The 16,392-nt window shown below is 42.2% G+C and overlaps 1 protein-coding gene across 2 annotated transcripts in view; it reads right to left on the bottom strand.

The window, feature by feature from the left end:
* NOTCH3 (notch receptor 3) overlaps positions 1-16,392 on the bottom strand; it is a 798,092-nt gene that overhangs the window by 77,782 nt on the left and 703,918 nt on the right. For both annotated transcript variants that reach the window (XM_044084438.1, XM_044084439.1), the window contains 2 exons: positions 11,866-12,079; positions 11,267-11,357 (listed from right to left, as the gene is read on the bottom strand). In XM_044084438.1, coding sequence (XP_043940373.1) covers positions 11,267-11,357; positions 11,866-12,079 — 305 coding nt within the window. The remainder of the gene's footprint in view (positions 1-11,266; positions 11,358-11,865; positions 12,080-16,392) is intronic.

Below are 16,392 nucleotides of genomic sequence, written 5' to 3'. Positions count from 1 at the left end.
TGTCCTAGGATAAAAGGGGGGATGGAAGGGGGGGGACCAGGACTGCAACAGAGAATACACTCGAACATCTACATTTATGGTAAGAGTACACAACTGTACTATGTTCATCGTGTTTCACTGTTGCGGTCCTTACAAAATGGGTTGATTCCCAAAGCCCAGGAAAAAAACAAAAGGGAGGAGGAACACGCACTGTTTAAGGGCTGGTAAGGATCCCCTGCAACACTGCAATGGCAAAACCAGCCCTGGACTTAGAAAACAAGGGCAAATTGTAATGTTTATTGAAAGTGTGGACAAAGTCCATGTAGCTGCTTCCAGTATGTCCCTACTAGGTACACCTCTTAAAAAAGCTGCTGAGGTAGAGACTGCCCTAGTAGAATGGGTCATAATACTCTGAGGAGGAACCTTGCCATTATGTAAGTAACAAAAGTGAATACAATGAGCAATCTACTTAGAAATGGTCTGTTTAGAAATAGCTTTGCCCTGAGCTCCAGGAGCAAAACTGACCAATAACTGATCCGACTTTCGAAAAGATTTAGTCCTGTCCAGGTAAAATCTAAGCTGTCTATGCACATCCAGGGAATGCAGTAACCTTTCCCCTTTATTCTGAGGATTAGGAAAGATGGTAGGCAGGTGGACAGACTGGTTAAGAGTCAGGCTAGAAACCACCTTAGGCATAAAGGAGGGATTAGTTTGAAGAGAAACCCGATCCACATGGAAGATGATAAAAGGATCTACTGCTATTAAGGCCTGCAGCTCAGAAACTCTTCTAGCTGAAGTAATAGCCAAAAGAAAGGCAGTTTTCCAGGAGAGAAACTTCAGGTCTGCTGAGGCAGCTGGTTCAAAAGGAGGCAGAGTAAGTTTCTCAAGCACAAAATTGAGATCCCAAGCAGGAGTAGGTGCCCTTCTGGGAGGCTTTAAATTGCTAGCTCCCCTGAGGAACTGTTTCATCAAGGGATGAGACAAATGGGATGCCCAAAGGAACAATGAGCAGAAACAGCTGAAGAATGGATTTTGATAGAAGAAAAGGAAAGTCCACCATTAAGCAAACCTGCCAGATAGACAAGAATAAGAGGAAGAGAAGGTTGAGAAGGGTCTTCCTCTCCAGTCTGCCTCCAAATGGAGAATCTTTTCCACTTATCTGCATAAGATTTCCTAGTGCTAGGCCTCCTGGCCTCATGAAGGACCTCAACCACTTGTTGGGAAAGGTTTCAATTATGAGCCAAGCTGCCAAATGCAGAGTCTGAAGATGAGGATGCAGAATTTTTCCCCCCTCCTGAACCAAGAGATCTGGTATCAGGGGAAGATGCCAAGGCCGAGACTGGGAGAGACTGCGAAGCAGTGGATACCACTGTTGTCTGGGCCAGTCTGTAGCTATGATGATGTCCCTTGTTTTTTTTTGTCCCTTATCTTTAACAGCACACTGGGAAGAAGAGGCAGAGGATGGAATGCATAGATCGAGAGCTGTGTTCAGGGGAAGGACAGAGCATCCACTTTCCAAGCTTTGTTGTGATGATCCCTGGTGCAAAAGGTTGGAAGAAGGTGGTTGGTTGGAGATTAGAAGAGATCCACCTGGGGAGTGCCCCATTGCTGAATGATGTGATAGAAGATGGTCTTGTTTAGTTGCCACTCGTGAGGCTCCAGGACCTGCCTGCTCAACCGGTCTGCCAAAGTGTTGAGCCTTCCTGGAAGAAACTGAGCTATCAGATGAATGCCCATGGAAGCTGCTATGGACCACAGTATCATGCTTTGTCTGCACAAGGGGGTAAGAGTGCATCCTTCCCTGCTTGTTGATGTACCACATGATTGTGGTGTTGTCTGTCCTGACCAGAAGAGTACCAGGAGAGAGAGAAGATGTTTGAAAGCCATTAAGGCCTGCCTGGACTGCCATCGATTCCTTCAGATTTATGTGCAAATGAACCTGTTGAGAGTTCGAAGTCCCCTGAATGCATCTGCCCTCTAGATGTGCTCCGCAAGCGTAGTCCAAGGCATCTGTGGTGAGAGTCTGGCTGGCAGGAGGTGGACAGAAAGGCAGGCCTTTGTTCTGTGCACAGGCTGTCGCCCACCAAAGGAACTCCATCTGCAGGCAGGGAATCAGAGGAAGTATCAAGTCTAAATCCTCAGTGTGTTGACTTTTTGAGGTACCATTGTATTTTCCTCATATGCAGTCTGGCATATGGAATCATCAGAATACATGAAGCCATGAATCTCAGGACTTGCAGGAATTGCCTTGCAGAGAGCTGGGTCATGCTTGCCAAATTTCTGAAGTAATTCGAAAGATCCATCTGTTTCTCTTGAGGGAGGAATACCATCTGGGCGGCTGTGTTCAGGCTCGCTCCCAGGAATACAATCTCTCTGATGGGTACCAATTTTGACGTCTTTTCATTGATGGTGTAGCCCAAAGCGGTGAGAAGGTTCTTTACAAAGTCCAAATCCTTTAGAAGTTGCTCTGGATAGTTTGCCTGAATAAGACAATCGTCCAAGTAAGGGTAAATTTGAATGTTTCTTTGCCTGCAAAAAGCAATGACTGGAGACAGACATTTGGTAAAAACTCTGGGAGCAGTAGATAAGCCAAAGGGCAGTGCAGAGAATTGGAAGTGCCTGTTCCCCACCCTGAAGCAAAGGAACTGCTGCAGCTTTCCCTTGTTGGGATGTACAGATAAGCTTCTATGAGATCCAAAGTCACCAGCCAGGAATCCTTGGCAGGCATTGGCAGCAACTGCTGAAGAGTGAGCATTTTGAATTTGGGAATAACCAGAAAAGTGTTTAGAATGGACAAATCCAGAATAGGGCGCCAGGTGCCCCCTTTTTTGGGGACCAGGAAAAGTCTTGAGTAGAAACCCTGGCCTATCTGTAGTGCAGGAACTGGTTTTATTGCTCCCAGGTTTAGTAAAGAAGAAACTTGTTTTTCTGCTTCTGCCCTTTAATTTGGGGGGACATCTGAGTATCCTTGGTGGACAGGAAAGGTGTGAAAGGAAAACTTGTAGCCTTGGGATACTATTTGGAGCACCCATTTGTCGTCTGTGATGGTGAACCAGACATTTGCAAACATGGCTAACCTTCCCCCCAAAGGAAATCTTGGGCCCGCAGAGGCAGGCAGAGGAAGGCCAGAGTCAATGGGAATGCTTGCTTTGGGAAGTTTGCTTAAAACTCCCCGATTTCGAAGAGGAAGCCTGCCAGTGTTTAGCCTTTTGAGGGGTGGAAGTCTGTCCCCTTGAAGACTTGTAACCCCTAGACCTAGTGCAAATCTGTTTACTAGGGTCAGGAAAAATCCAATTCTTAGAAGGGTAATGTCTACTACATCGAGGAGGCTGAACTTGCAGAAAGTCCCTAACAGTTTGCATAGATTTGGCCTTATCCTCCAACTTCTTCAACACCTCTTCTGCTTTGCTACCAAAAAGATTGTCCTTGTGCAATGGCACATCCAGTAATTTAGATCTGACAGGTTCAGAAAGGGGCTGTTCCCTGAGCCAAGCATGTCTTCTAATGACAGAACTAGTGGCTGCTGCCCTGCAAGAAGCCTCCAAAGTGTCGAAACCACAATGTAGAGAATGTTTGGTGACAAGAGTGGCAGAATTCAATAAATCATGTATGTCCTTACTCTCCATCAGGGAAGGAACACCCGCAATTTTAGCCTTAATAGCCTCCAAAGTATGCTGCTGATACTTAAGCATATGAAAAAGACAATTAACAGACCTAACAGCCAGGGTGGAAGTAACCTTTTTACCCCATCTATCCAAGGCCCTGGATTCCCTGTCAGAAGGAACAGGATATTTAGCAACCATGGCTTTAACACCCTTAGGGCCCTGAGAAATAAAGTCTGGATCAGCAGTAGGATTCTTGAAAAGGAACTGATGAGAATCAGGAACTCTATAATACCTGTCAGGCTTTCTGGGAGGAGGAGGAACAGAATTAGGAGTCAAAGAATTCTCCATGAAAACATCATCAACAACTTCCAAAACTGGAAGGGTAGCCAAAGGCTTATGCTGTGGCAAATCCAAGAATTCCCTTATCTGTTTCTTAGACTGAGAGAAGTCCTGACTTTCTAATTTGAAATGCTCCCTAAGATTATTCAGAGTATCTCCAAAAGAAAAATCTTCTGGAGGGGAGGCAGAAGGGATGGAGTCTTCTGCATCAGAATCCTCAAAATCAGAAAAAAGTGGAGTTTCCCTCTTCATCAGCAGAGTTGCTGGAAACCTCAGAGTTTGAGGCAGAGAAAGCTTCTGAGGACAATTCCCTAATCCTTTTAGAAGGAGGTGGCTGACAGCCCTTGAAAAGGGTCAAGAGATCATTAGCCATTTTAACTATCTGAGCCTGAGGCATTTGAGGGGAGGCCAATGTTTGCTTAAGAGTAGATTTTCAGCTGGATGGCCTGCTAGAAAGCCGGAGGGACTCAGGAGGCCTAGCCACTGCAGAAGTCTGAATCAAGGTAATCAGTCTGGATATGGTCGCTGGGCGGAGAAAAAGGTCTCAAAAGTCGGCGCCTGCTTAGCGGCTCTGGATCCATCACAAGCGGTGACTGGCAGAGGGTCAGAAGATGAAGTGGAAGCCTGTGGTATGGAGGACTAAGAAAAGGTCTCCGCAGACACCTGCTACTGAACATCCGCGGACTGCAGGGGCAAAGAAAGCGCATCACTGATTACCGCTGAGCCGACAACCAACTTAACAGGGACATCGTCGGCTAATTTGACCCTAAGCCTGTCATGGTCCTTATCCTTGTGCTTCTTAGGAACATCTGAAGTCGGGAGATTAGAAGATGCCATACTGACAAACTCAGGCCAAACCCCGAAATGCTTGAACAAGATCCTAGCTCTATAGCGTATGGTACATGGGTTGAAAGAAGCACAGAGAACACAATTAGGGACGTCGTGCTCAAGGCCCAAACAAGTAATACAAGAGAAGTGAAAATCATGGTGCGGAATCTGTTTTCCATAGGCAAGACAGTTATTAACTTTCTCTGACATTCGTTAAAGCAAGAAAAGAGGGTCCCCAACGGGGTACTTATCTGAGGATGTCTTTAACTAAGCAGTCAGAATACAAAAAGAAGGTACTCGGTCGACCAGCACTCATGCAAAATGCTTCTGCTTTGGGATCCATGGCAAGAAAGACTGAGGAAATGGCATTGGCTGCCTTCTTTTGTAACTGACGTCCTGACGTCAGGCCTAAACCGAGGGCAGCCGATGTTATATACCAAGGACTTTGGTATTCTGGCCGACTGTGGGCTACTGGGAGCCAGATAACCCTTTTTGTAAGGACTGCAACAGTGAAACAGGATGAACATCTGTATAAAGGCAAGTATGTGATGTACATATTGTTTGTGACTGTAAACATATTAACATAATTTGTTTCTTTTAAATAAATGTATGACAGCCTATGTCTTAAGTGATAATTTAAAAAAAGATGTTACAAAGAAACTTCAGCTTATCCTGACATCAGAGGCCTGTTCTTCACCCATTTCTGCAGCTACTTAAAAGTATTTCCTCCATTTTTCACTAAGGAAGTAGATGTAGCTAGAACCTGAGACCAGTCACCTGGTAACCCATCACCACTCCATGACAGAGAGAGAGAGAGAGAAGCTGTAACTGCTACCATTTTTCTCCACACACCCTATGTTTCCTCTAATATCAGATGTTGTACTGTAATCCATGTCACAAGCAGTGTGGCACGATGTCCTACACCACGAGGCTAGTGTGCTCTACTACTCCACACCAACAGGCCAGTCTGACCCTCGTCTCGGATACCAGCAGGCCAGTCTTTCCTAAACTAATATCAACAAGCCAATTTGCCCTATCTCTTCACTGCAGGACTTGCCTGTCCTATCCCCACACAGACCCATCTTCCCTAGCTCTATTATAACACATCAGTCTGCCCTACATTCATGCCAACAGAACAACCTGCAGCCTGCCTGCCTCTTCACTGACACAACAACCTGCCCTAACCATACATCATATGGCCAGTCTTCCTTATGCCCATACCAAAAGGCTAGCCTAGAACACTAACTTTTTAAAATAAAAAAATCTAAGACAAGAGTTAAGCTCGGACGTAACATTCTGCTGCAGGCCAGAGGGTTTGTGCATAGTTCTGTAAATAGAGAAATACAAAGTTAAACTATTTTAGAAGCCTACAGCACAACTTTCAAATGCAGATGTTGTCTTGTCCACAACAATACTGCTATTTATAAAAGAATGATGCAGTTCAAATGCTGAAAGCGCTAGCAACATTTTGTTCATTTCCACCTTTACAAATAAAGTGGATATAAAAAGTTTACACACCCCTGTTAAAATGCCAGGTTTTTGTGATGCAAAAAATGAGACCACAATAAATCATTTCAAAACCTTTCCCGCTTTTAATGTGACCTACAACCTGTACAATTAAATTGAAAAACAAACAAATCTGTTAAGGGAAAAAAATATTAAAAAAAACGTACAATAAGCCGGTTCCATAAGTGTGCACACCCTTAAACTAATACTTTGTTGAAGCACCTTTTGATTTAATTACAGCATTCAGTCTTCTTGGTTAGGAGTCTATCAGCATGACACATCTTGACTTGGCAATATTTGCCCACCTTCCTTGCAAAAGCGGTCCAAATCTGTCAGATTGTGAGGACATCTGTTGTGCACAGCCCTCTTCAGGTCATCCCACAGATTTTCTATTGGATTTACATTTAGACTCTGGCTGGGCCATTCCAAAACTTTGATTTTCTTCTGGTGAAGCCATTCTTTTGTTAATCTGGATGTATGCTTGGAGTCATTGTCATGTTGAAAGGTGAAATTCGTCTTCATTTTCAGGTTTCTAGCAGACGCCTGAAGGTTTTGGGCCAAAAGTGACTGGTATTTGGAACTGTTCATAATTCCCTCCACCTTGACTAAAGCCCCAGTTCCAGCTGAAAAAAAGCAACCCCAAAGCATGATACTGCCACCACCATGCTTCACTGTGGGGATGGTGTTCTTTTGGTGATGCAAAGTGCTGTTTTTGCACCAAATGTACCTTTTGGAATTGTGGCCAAAAAGTTCAACCTTGGTCTCATCAGACTATAACGCATTTTCCCACATGCTTTTGGGAGACTTGATGTATCGTTTTGCAAATTTTAGCTAGGCCTGGATGTTTTTCTGTGTAAGAAAAAGCTTCCATCTTGCAACCCTACCCCATAGCCCAGACATATGCAGAATACAGGAGATTGCTGTCACGTAGTACACAACCAGTACTTGCCAGAAATTCCTGCAGCTCCTTCAGTGTTGCTGTAGGTCTCTTGGCAGCTTCCCTGACCAGTTTTCGTCCTGTATTTTCATCAATTTTGGAGGGACGTCCAGTTCTTTGTAACATCATTGCTGTCCCATATTTTCTCCACTTTTTGATGACTGTTTTCACTGTGTTCCATGGCACATCCAATGCTGTGGAAATTTTTTTGTACAGTTGTCCTGACTAATACCGTTCAACAATGAGATCCCTTTGATGCTTTGTAAACTCTTTGCGAACCAGGGCTTTTGCTGTAGCAGGCAACTGAGTAAATGTCAGGAATATCCTACTAGGACAGCTGAACTTTATTAGGGGTTAATTAGAGTCTCTTTAATTGATGGCAGGTGTGTACCCAAGAAAACTGAATGCTGTAATTAAAATCAAAAGGTGCTTAAACAAGTATTAATTTAAGGGTGTGCACACATGCAACCAGCTTATTGTACTTTTTTATTTTTTATATTTTCCACCTAACAGATTTGTTTGCTTTTCAATTGAATTGTACAGGTTATAGGTCACATTAAAGGTGGGAAAAGTTTTGAAATGATTTATTGTGGTCTCATTTTTTAACGCAACAACCTGGCATTTTAAATGGGGTGTGTAAACTTTTTATATCCACTGTGACTGATAAAGATGTTACAAAAAACGAGAGAAAAATGTCAAGCAATAGCTTGACGGCATAGCTGACTGCAGTCACTATATATAAGTGAGCAAATCAAATTTAACATGGCTTGAGATAAGTTGTCTTTTGTCTTAGATTCAGGTTCTCTTTCATAAATATTTCTCTACTTGCTGTGACAAGTATACAAGCATCAATTCGTTTCTGGATATATGCACTGTTACTTACACTTTATTTTATTTTACTTAATTATTTTTGGGCAAGTTATGTTAAATGAATAGTTTGTGTGTGCCTGGCCTTTCAGTCCAACTGAGCAGTGCCCTTTATCAGTAGTGGCAAGATGGGGAAAGCTCTATTATACAGTCACCATGGATATCACTTGCATTGCTTCATCATTTACAGTCAGTTTCATGAGCAATGAGCAACAGTTACTATGCTGCTTATTAATAAATTAGAACATGAAGACAAGCTTTGGAAGTTACCCTTTCATGTTTGGCCTAGATAGGGGCACAGCTTTGGAAACAGCTGCAAATAAATTAAACTTAGGTACAGGTATGGATAAAATGACTGAAGTACTTGATAAGGTGTTCCAAAGGAAAGAAAGAAAAAAATGAGCCTACAAGATGTCTACAGCTTCTGACAGTATAACTAGAGACCACATTGCTCTTACAGTGAAGTATAACGCTGAGTTATTGTACATGAAAGTTTTATGTGACTGTTCCTGATACAGTACTGGTTATTTAAGTTGCTGGACAGTGCTTGTGTGGGGGTCCAAGAGAAACACTTAACTCTTGCATGGTCAGATCTGATTTTTGTAACCACGGATTCTGTTCTAAAATCTATTTCTGGTGAGAAGAAAAGGATCGCAGCAGCTGTAACAGGGATTCACATATAGCACACTGCCCAGAAATATTGTGCCTTCACAAAATCCAGCAGGAACCTTTACTGGTGCCGGTCCCAATAACTGCTTTAACAGGAGACGTGTATGCAAAGCAAAAACCTACAGACATTCTCCCAAAAACTGTCTAGTTGGCTAGAGGGTTCACTGAATGGGTGTTTTCTTCTACTGGCTTAAAAAAAAGGCAAAGTGAGTGGGCTTCTTGGCTCTCACATGTTCATGATTTTACTTGGGAGATAAAAAGACTTCACAACATCTGTGATACCCTGCATAAAACATTTTTATTTATTTATGTTTGTCTGGAGCAAGGGAACAGTATAGTTTTTACTTCACTGGTATGGAACTCAATTATTGTGGTAATTCCAAAAATATGCAATAAGAAAACAGCATTTATAAAACTTTACTCTGTCCCTAGAGATCCCACTATGATCATCTAACATGAGGCCTCTCCACTCACCACCACATAAGTTGTTTAACTGAGTGGCAAAGAAGGGAGAAATTATTTAGGTCACCAAATAAAGCAAACCTGATAACAATACTTGACACTTACACATTGGCATCTGTCATAAAATATGACACTTTTGAGAAAATTTATGAAGTAAAAAAGGTGAGTGAATGAAATTTAACCATTTGGGTCAGATACCTTATTAGGTGTATTTATCACTTGGAAATCTGGCTGATGGGCAGACTCAAGATGATAACTTTATCATGTTAACAGCAGAACAAGGAAAATGGTGACTTATCTGCTAGCAATTAAAAAATCCAGAGGGCTGCACACAGTACACTGACAAGAAATGGTCTTTCCAAAGCAGATAAAACATAATGCAATCTTTCTTACAAACTTATTTTCAGGGCTTCATTCAGGTGGTGTATGTTGATACATGCTCTCCAAAAGATGTCACTGATAAAGGTACACTAAACTTCTTTCAGAAAAGAGCATGCACATATTACAAAACAACTAATTCAGTCTGAGCAGGGTCACCATATCTTGTAGTCAGCAGCAGAGAACCTGCAAACTGATTAACCAAGAAAGGAGCCTCCCATCTTCTACTGAAGGCATTAAAATTGGAAAAATTATATTTAGGTTTTATAAAAGGTGGAGATTTGTTATTTGGCTATTACTTAGAGGACACATAATTTTTATTTAACAGGTTTGTATGCTTGAAGAACTGTTATTCCTTTTGGAACAAGATATTTTTAACTGTATAGTTCTGTTTGCCTTGAATTTTCTTTACCTCTCAAAGCTAATGGCTCCTTGGAATAGGATATGTGGAAACAGACCGGGGGGTTGACTTCAATAGACACTTTTTCCATTCTGGAAATGTTTTTGATGCTTGCAGTCTGTAGTTTACTTAGAAGCTCATGAGGTAAAGCTTCTTTCAGCAAATGTTTTTTAGAATGTATATTTATCTAATGCTGTGCGCGCGCGCGCGCGCGCGTGTGTGTGTGTGTGTGTGTGTGTGTGTGTGTGTGTGTGTGTGTGTGTGTCTCTGTGTGTGAGTGGGTGAGCGCGTGCATGTGTATGGCTGAGTGAGTGACAAACATATAACACAGCCAAGCCTATTGCTCTTGGCTATTACCCTTATCTGAAACCTGGATGCTTAAGACTTTCTTAACATTTCAAGAAAAGCAACAAAATGTGAAATGGTTACTACAGTTTGCAAGATTAAAAGTCTTAAAGCATGATCATGGCTGGTATTCAGAAAATCCATTTCCATCTCCCATCACAGTCTTTCAACTCAAAACAGGGACCTTGGCAAACTGCTTTTCATCTTAATGTGTTTGTGCTCCTTTCTATAAATGGAAAATCATGACCACACAACAGAAAGGCAAATACTTAAAAAAAATCTGCCAAACTGGAATACAGTTACAAAAATGTACTGTTTCCATTCATTCTTTTACTTGCCAAAAAGGTCACACTAAATCAAAGCAAGCTTCCATGCGTGTCTTAAAACTGCAAAATGATTGTATGGCAGACAGAAAGGAATTAACATGGAAATCATACTTATATCCACTTAATTTGCAAAGCCCAAATGAAAAGCCAACACCAATATAGACAGGCAGTGACTGCATTCATCTTATGCTTCTCTTCCATCTTTTATGATTATGCTCTAGAAACTGAGGCAAGAGGACTGACCCATGTCAGATTACAAAAAAACTTGATTTTCTGAAAAGCTTTTGCCAAATCATTCAGATAAAAGCACCCAATGACTAAACAAGGAACTAGGACCTTAGAAATGGCAAAACGTTTTGGTGGGATAAAGTGTCATTCCCCATTTAAGACTGCTTTCAAAACCTGGAAAAAAAGGATTCTGTGGATCTCTTTTAATTAATCTGCCTTCATTCATCATAGCTAATCCTACAAAATCAGCAAATGACAGAGATGAACGCATCAAATGCACATAAAAACATAAGAAAACTCCTTTTATTTTGACTCCACAGATATGTTATACAAAAAATGCCTTATAGAAATATAGAAGTCATTTTAACACCAAAAGTATTCACTACTGGCACAGTACCTTCAATCTCTTTGTCTCAGGACAATCAGGATCTATCCACTGTTCACTATGGTCACTGATCAGACTCTCCTCTGCTGCTCTACAGATGCTCCTGCAAAAACAGTTACAAGTTATCATACCTAGACTAGGAAAACGCAAACACTGTGCTTCCTGCAACTTCCTCCATTTCTTCAACAATGATATTACTCAATGCTGTGTTTTAAACTTAGGCTATTTATCATAGTAATTATTCAGACTGTGCTGCCCCACCCAAAAAAATACTTTTAATAACTAATACTGCTCTGCCTCTTTTAAAAGGGGCACACTGTTAATGACTTAGTGGAACATAATGTAGTAGTACTTCTTCTTTCGGCTTTTCCCGGTTAGGGGTCTAAAAACCATAAACACATAAACTGCGACACTACTCAGAAAACTTCTTTACAGCCTGGACTGAAAAAAGCAGTGTAAAGTAGATTAATGACCTCTACTCATGTTACTGTGAAATACAAAGCATCTTCAGCGCAATCTGTTTTGCAGCCCTTTACCAGTCTGACTTAAAAGTACACCACATTTGTGAAACAGCTCTTGAGTTTACAGTGAGCATGCTGTTGTTTCCTTACTTCATTCCCAATGCATCTTGCCCCACAGGCTCCCGCCTATTCTTGTTACTGTTCTCCTTCTTCATAATGAAGCCTTCTGGGAACCATAAGGTGCTGTGCTCCCTCTTACGCCTTGCAATCAGCACACCCAGGATGAGAATGATAACGAGGATCACAGCTGCCACGGCCACCAAAAACAGCAATTTTCCTGGGGCTGGCATTATCACTTTCTCACCTAAAACAGAGATGGGATTCTGATTAAACAAAAACAGTTCATTACACTCAAATGTTAGTGCATGCAATGAAAATCTACAGTGGCCATAGTTAAGCTCTTCCAAGCCACTAAGTGTTTCAGGTTCACAAAGAGGCATTTGTCTTAATTATATCATATGCTAATCCTTGTTCTTCCACATTAATCATACAAACAAACAGAAGATTCACAAGTTTAATGTCCACAGAACAGGAAGGAAACGGTGATGATGAGATGAGGTCTTGGGCATTCAAATTTTTGATGCTGATGTCTCCTAGATGACTCGCCTACAAAGCCAGTACATCAACCCCTTAATAAATTCTATTATCTCCAAGTCACTATATCATACCTACTTCATAAATATTTTGTCCCAAAATTACATGACTCAGAATTTCAGGACCTGAATACCATTATAGTCTCATTTGTTAGAACTGTTTATCAGGGCTAAATTAGAATATTTAAAGGACAACTAGATCCTAGCCATAACATATCATTGATAGAGTGCGTTTCGTCTCTCCAAAATGATTTATACACTGCCACATACAAATACAGAAGGGGCATATCTTCCCATCTTTACCATTTTTAACCTACTGCTAGATTTGTATGAAAGTGTGCAATGCATTCTATAACAATTTGTCTCCCTGGCTCTTATGTCACAATACCCATTACAGTTTAACACTTTTACCTCAGAAAAGTTTAGAGTAAAGTATTTGTAGCCCATCCTTCTTTCCCCCGAAGGGCTCATAAACCCACTGATTTTCTGAGGGATCATTTTTCTTTTACTGCATCAGTCATGGCCAACAGGACAGGTAGGGCTGTAATTTCCAGAAACCTTATACCACTGGTTGAAAGACAGGGTAACTGGGTAAGGGGCTGGGTAGGGGAGCAATATCCTGCAGCTAATTCTCAGCTTCACAAAAAAAATAATTTAACCAGTTTCCTCAGCTGGAAGGAAGAGGTCATTACACTTACTATAAAAAGGTAAAGAAGAGAAACCTATAAGAGCCTCAGACTGGAAAATAGTTACTGACACTGGAGACTGATACTGAAAACAGGAAAAGCAGTTCTGAGTACTGCCATTACAAAAGAATGGAAAGAAGATCCTCAAGGGCTGGTCATTATAAAGTTACCTTTGGGGGTGGGGGCAGAATGCTGAGTGGGAAACAGCTCAGTCAAAAACAAGTAGCATCTGTATGTTTACTCCCACAAATCCATTATGGAGTAGAGCTAATTCATAGATGTGTAACCAGTTACACTGTTACAGCGACATCAGTATTGCATAAAATATCAACACAGGACAAAAAAAGAAGTTATGTACTTACCATAATGTTCCATGTGACTTAGTCATCTCACCTTCATTCTTTACTGATGGGTTCGGCACTTACTGCAAAGCTCGAGGATTTCAAGTAGCTCGAGGCCAAATCCCTATCCCATGATGCACCCTGAGTTACCTCAGATCTTGTTTGCTGCGTAAAATAATACCATATGTCATTCTATAACTACAAAAGAGAGAAAGTATAGAAGGGCTGAGTGACCAGGAAGATTATAGCATCTCAGTCTTCTGAAAGCCCAGGAGGGGGTAGGAGAGAGGGACGTAAGAATGAAGGCAAGATGAACAACTCACATTTAATGTTATGGTAAGTACATAACTTCTTTATGTGAAGTTGTTCTATCTCGTCATTCATTCTTTACTGATGGGTAGCGTCCCAAGCGCCATCAACCTCGGGTGGCTCAAGGGAGTATATTTCTCGGGTCTATATTAGATGAACAAAATTTCATCTTAGCGAACGCTCACATGAGTGAAAATTGAGGAACTTGAAACCGCAACTATGAGATCGCGGTACAGTGAAGATGGGCATATTTGCCCTTTCCTCACTGTAGTGCAATCTGGGAGTTGGAATATATATTTAGTGGGGGGGGGGTGCAGCCCCCCACAATTGCAGTTTTGAGTTCCTGAATTTTCGCTCATGTAAGCATTCGCTAAGATGAACTTTCGTTCATCTAATATAGACCCTATTTCTCAGGACCGTGGATCCAAAGGAGGCCCTGTCCCTAGAGGCCCTATCAACTTTGTAATGAGTGATAAAGGTATGAGGTTTTGACCAAGTGGCTGCTGCGCAAATGTTATCAATAGGAAGTCTGGCAGAAAAGGCAGATGATGTAGGAACTGCTCTGGTTGAGTGTTCTAATATGAAAGGTCTCTTTGAGAAAGGCTTTGGACAACTTGTGAGACATAATATTCAGTCCATCAAATCCCAGATGAAAGTTAGAAATGGCAGCAAGTTGAACACGGACTGTTGCTGCTGCAGCTCCTTTATTAAATATCATGGTTAAGAATTCTAGAATAGAGGCCATAGGGGCTTGGTAAGGATCAATATTGTTTTTAGAGGCCCATATAGAAATATTTTTCTATTTGCTGAGGTACAGCTTCCTCATAGAGGATTTGTGAGAGGATAAGAGAATTTGCTTCATCTCATTGAAAAGGTTATGGAACCTGGCTATGATGTGAATTGGAGCAGCAAAGCTGTCAGCTTCAGGGACTGCAGAGAGGGATGAAGTTCCCCCGACGAGTGCGTCAGAAGGTCTGGAACTGGGTCCAAAATACAGGGGTCCTCCAAAAGATGAAATTGAAGGAAAGGGAACCAAATATGATGAGGCCAATAGGGAGCTATTAGAATGATGGTCCTTCCCAGGGCTTTGGCTTTCTGTAATACCTTGGGTATCAATAGGATTGGTGGGAATGCACAGAGGAGACCTGGGGGCTAATCATGAACAAGTGAGTCCCTTGGGGCTTCTCCTGGAGGGGAAATCAGGGCAAAGTAGCTTCTGCAGTTGGTGTTCATGTGACTGGCATAAAGGTCGCAGCAAGGCTGGCCCCACCTGTGGAATATCCTGTCCGCTATTTCCATCTTGAGGGACCACTTGTGGGGCAACAAAATTTCTCTGCTCAACTTGTCTGCTATCATGTTGGATTTCCCTGGGGTGTGCATTGCTAACAGAAAGCAATGGGTGGAAATAACCCACTGCAATACTCTGAGGGCCTTGCGACAAAGGGGGTATGATCTGGTTCCTCCTTGTTTGTTCAAATACCAGACCACTGACATGTTGTCCATCTGAATCACAATCGTAACTAGAGGAAGAGAGCCCTGGAAGTACTGCAATGCCAAAAGTACTGCTCTCATCTCTAGGACACTGATATGCAGGTGTGTCTCTTGATTGCTCCATGTGCCTTGGGCTGTCTTTCCCTGAAAATGCCCCCCCCCCCAATCAGGGAAGCGTCCATGGTCACTGTGGCCACTGGAGAGGGTAGCATAAATGGGTGTCCTATCGTAACATGAAGTGGGGTCAACCACCACCGAAGATCCTTTTTGCAGGAATTTGTGATCATTATCATGTGAGACATGGGGTGCTCTTGGTAAGACCATTGAGTGAACAACAGCCATTGAAGTATCCGCATGTGCATACAACCCAGTGGTATGGCTAGAATTGCTGCTGTCATCATACCTAAGAATTAAACAACTTCTGATGCTGGTGCTTTGTTTTTGTATATTAGAATGTGGACATGCTGGCGGAGAAGTAAGACTCTTTCTGCTGGAGGTCTTTGCGTGGTGATGGTGGTATCTAGTTCTGCTGCAATAAAGATTATATGCTGCGATGGCGACAAGGCAAATTTTCCTGAGTTTATTGTAATGCCTAGATGATTGCAGAGTGACGGAGTGGACTCCCTGGCCTGAATGAGTTGATGCCTGGTGGTGGCAGTAAGAAGCCAATCGTCTAGGTACAGAAACACCTGGAATCTTAAACGTCTCAGGTGAGCCGTGACCACCACCATGCATTTGGTGAACACTATGGGGGCTGTAGTGAGACCAAAGGGCAGGGCTTGAAACTGGTAATGATTGGCTCCCTGCCGGAAGTGCAGATGATGCCTGGATGGCCTGGCCATTTTTATGTGGTATTACACATCCTGGAGATCTATCGAGCACATCCAATTGTCTTTCCCTAAGAAGGGAAGTATTGACTGAAGAGTGACCATCCCAAACTTCTCTTTCTTTACAGATTTGTTTAGTCTGCTGAGGTCCAATACAGGTCTCCAGTCCCCTGTCTTTTTTGGAACTAAACAGAATCTTGAGTAAGTTCCGGATCCTGTGTGGTCTGCTGGGACTGATTGGGTGACTCTTTTTCTAAGTAATGTCTGGACCTCTACTGTTGCTTGTTCCCTGTAAATGGGTGGGACGTCCGGGATTTTCCTTGTCAGTGGAGGGGGTGTGGCGAATGGAATGAAGTATCCTCTGGAAATG

The sequence above is a fragment of the Protopterus annectens genome, chromosome 9.part0 (genome assembly GCF_019279795.1).
Source record: "Protopterus annectens isolate FY-2018-M chromosome 9.part0, PAN1.0, whole genome shotgun sequence".
Classification (NCBI taxonomy): Eukaryota; Metazoa; Chordata; order Ceratodontiformes; family Protopteridae; genus Protopterus; species Protopterus annectens.
This window is presented reverse-complemented; position numbering and strand designations above follow the sequence as displayed.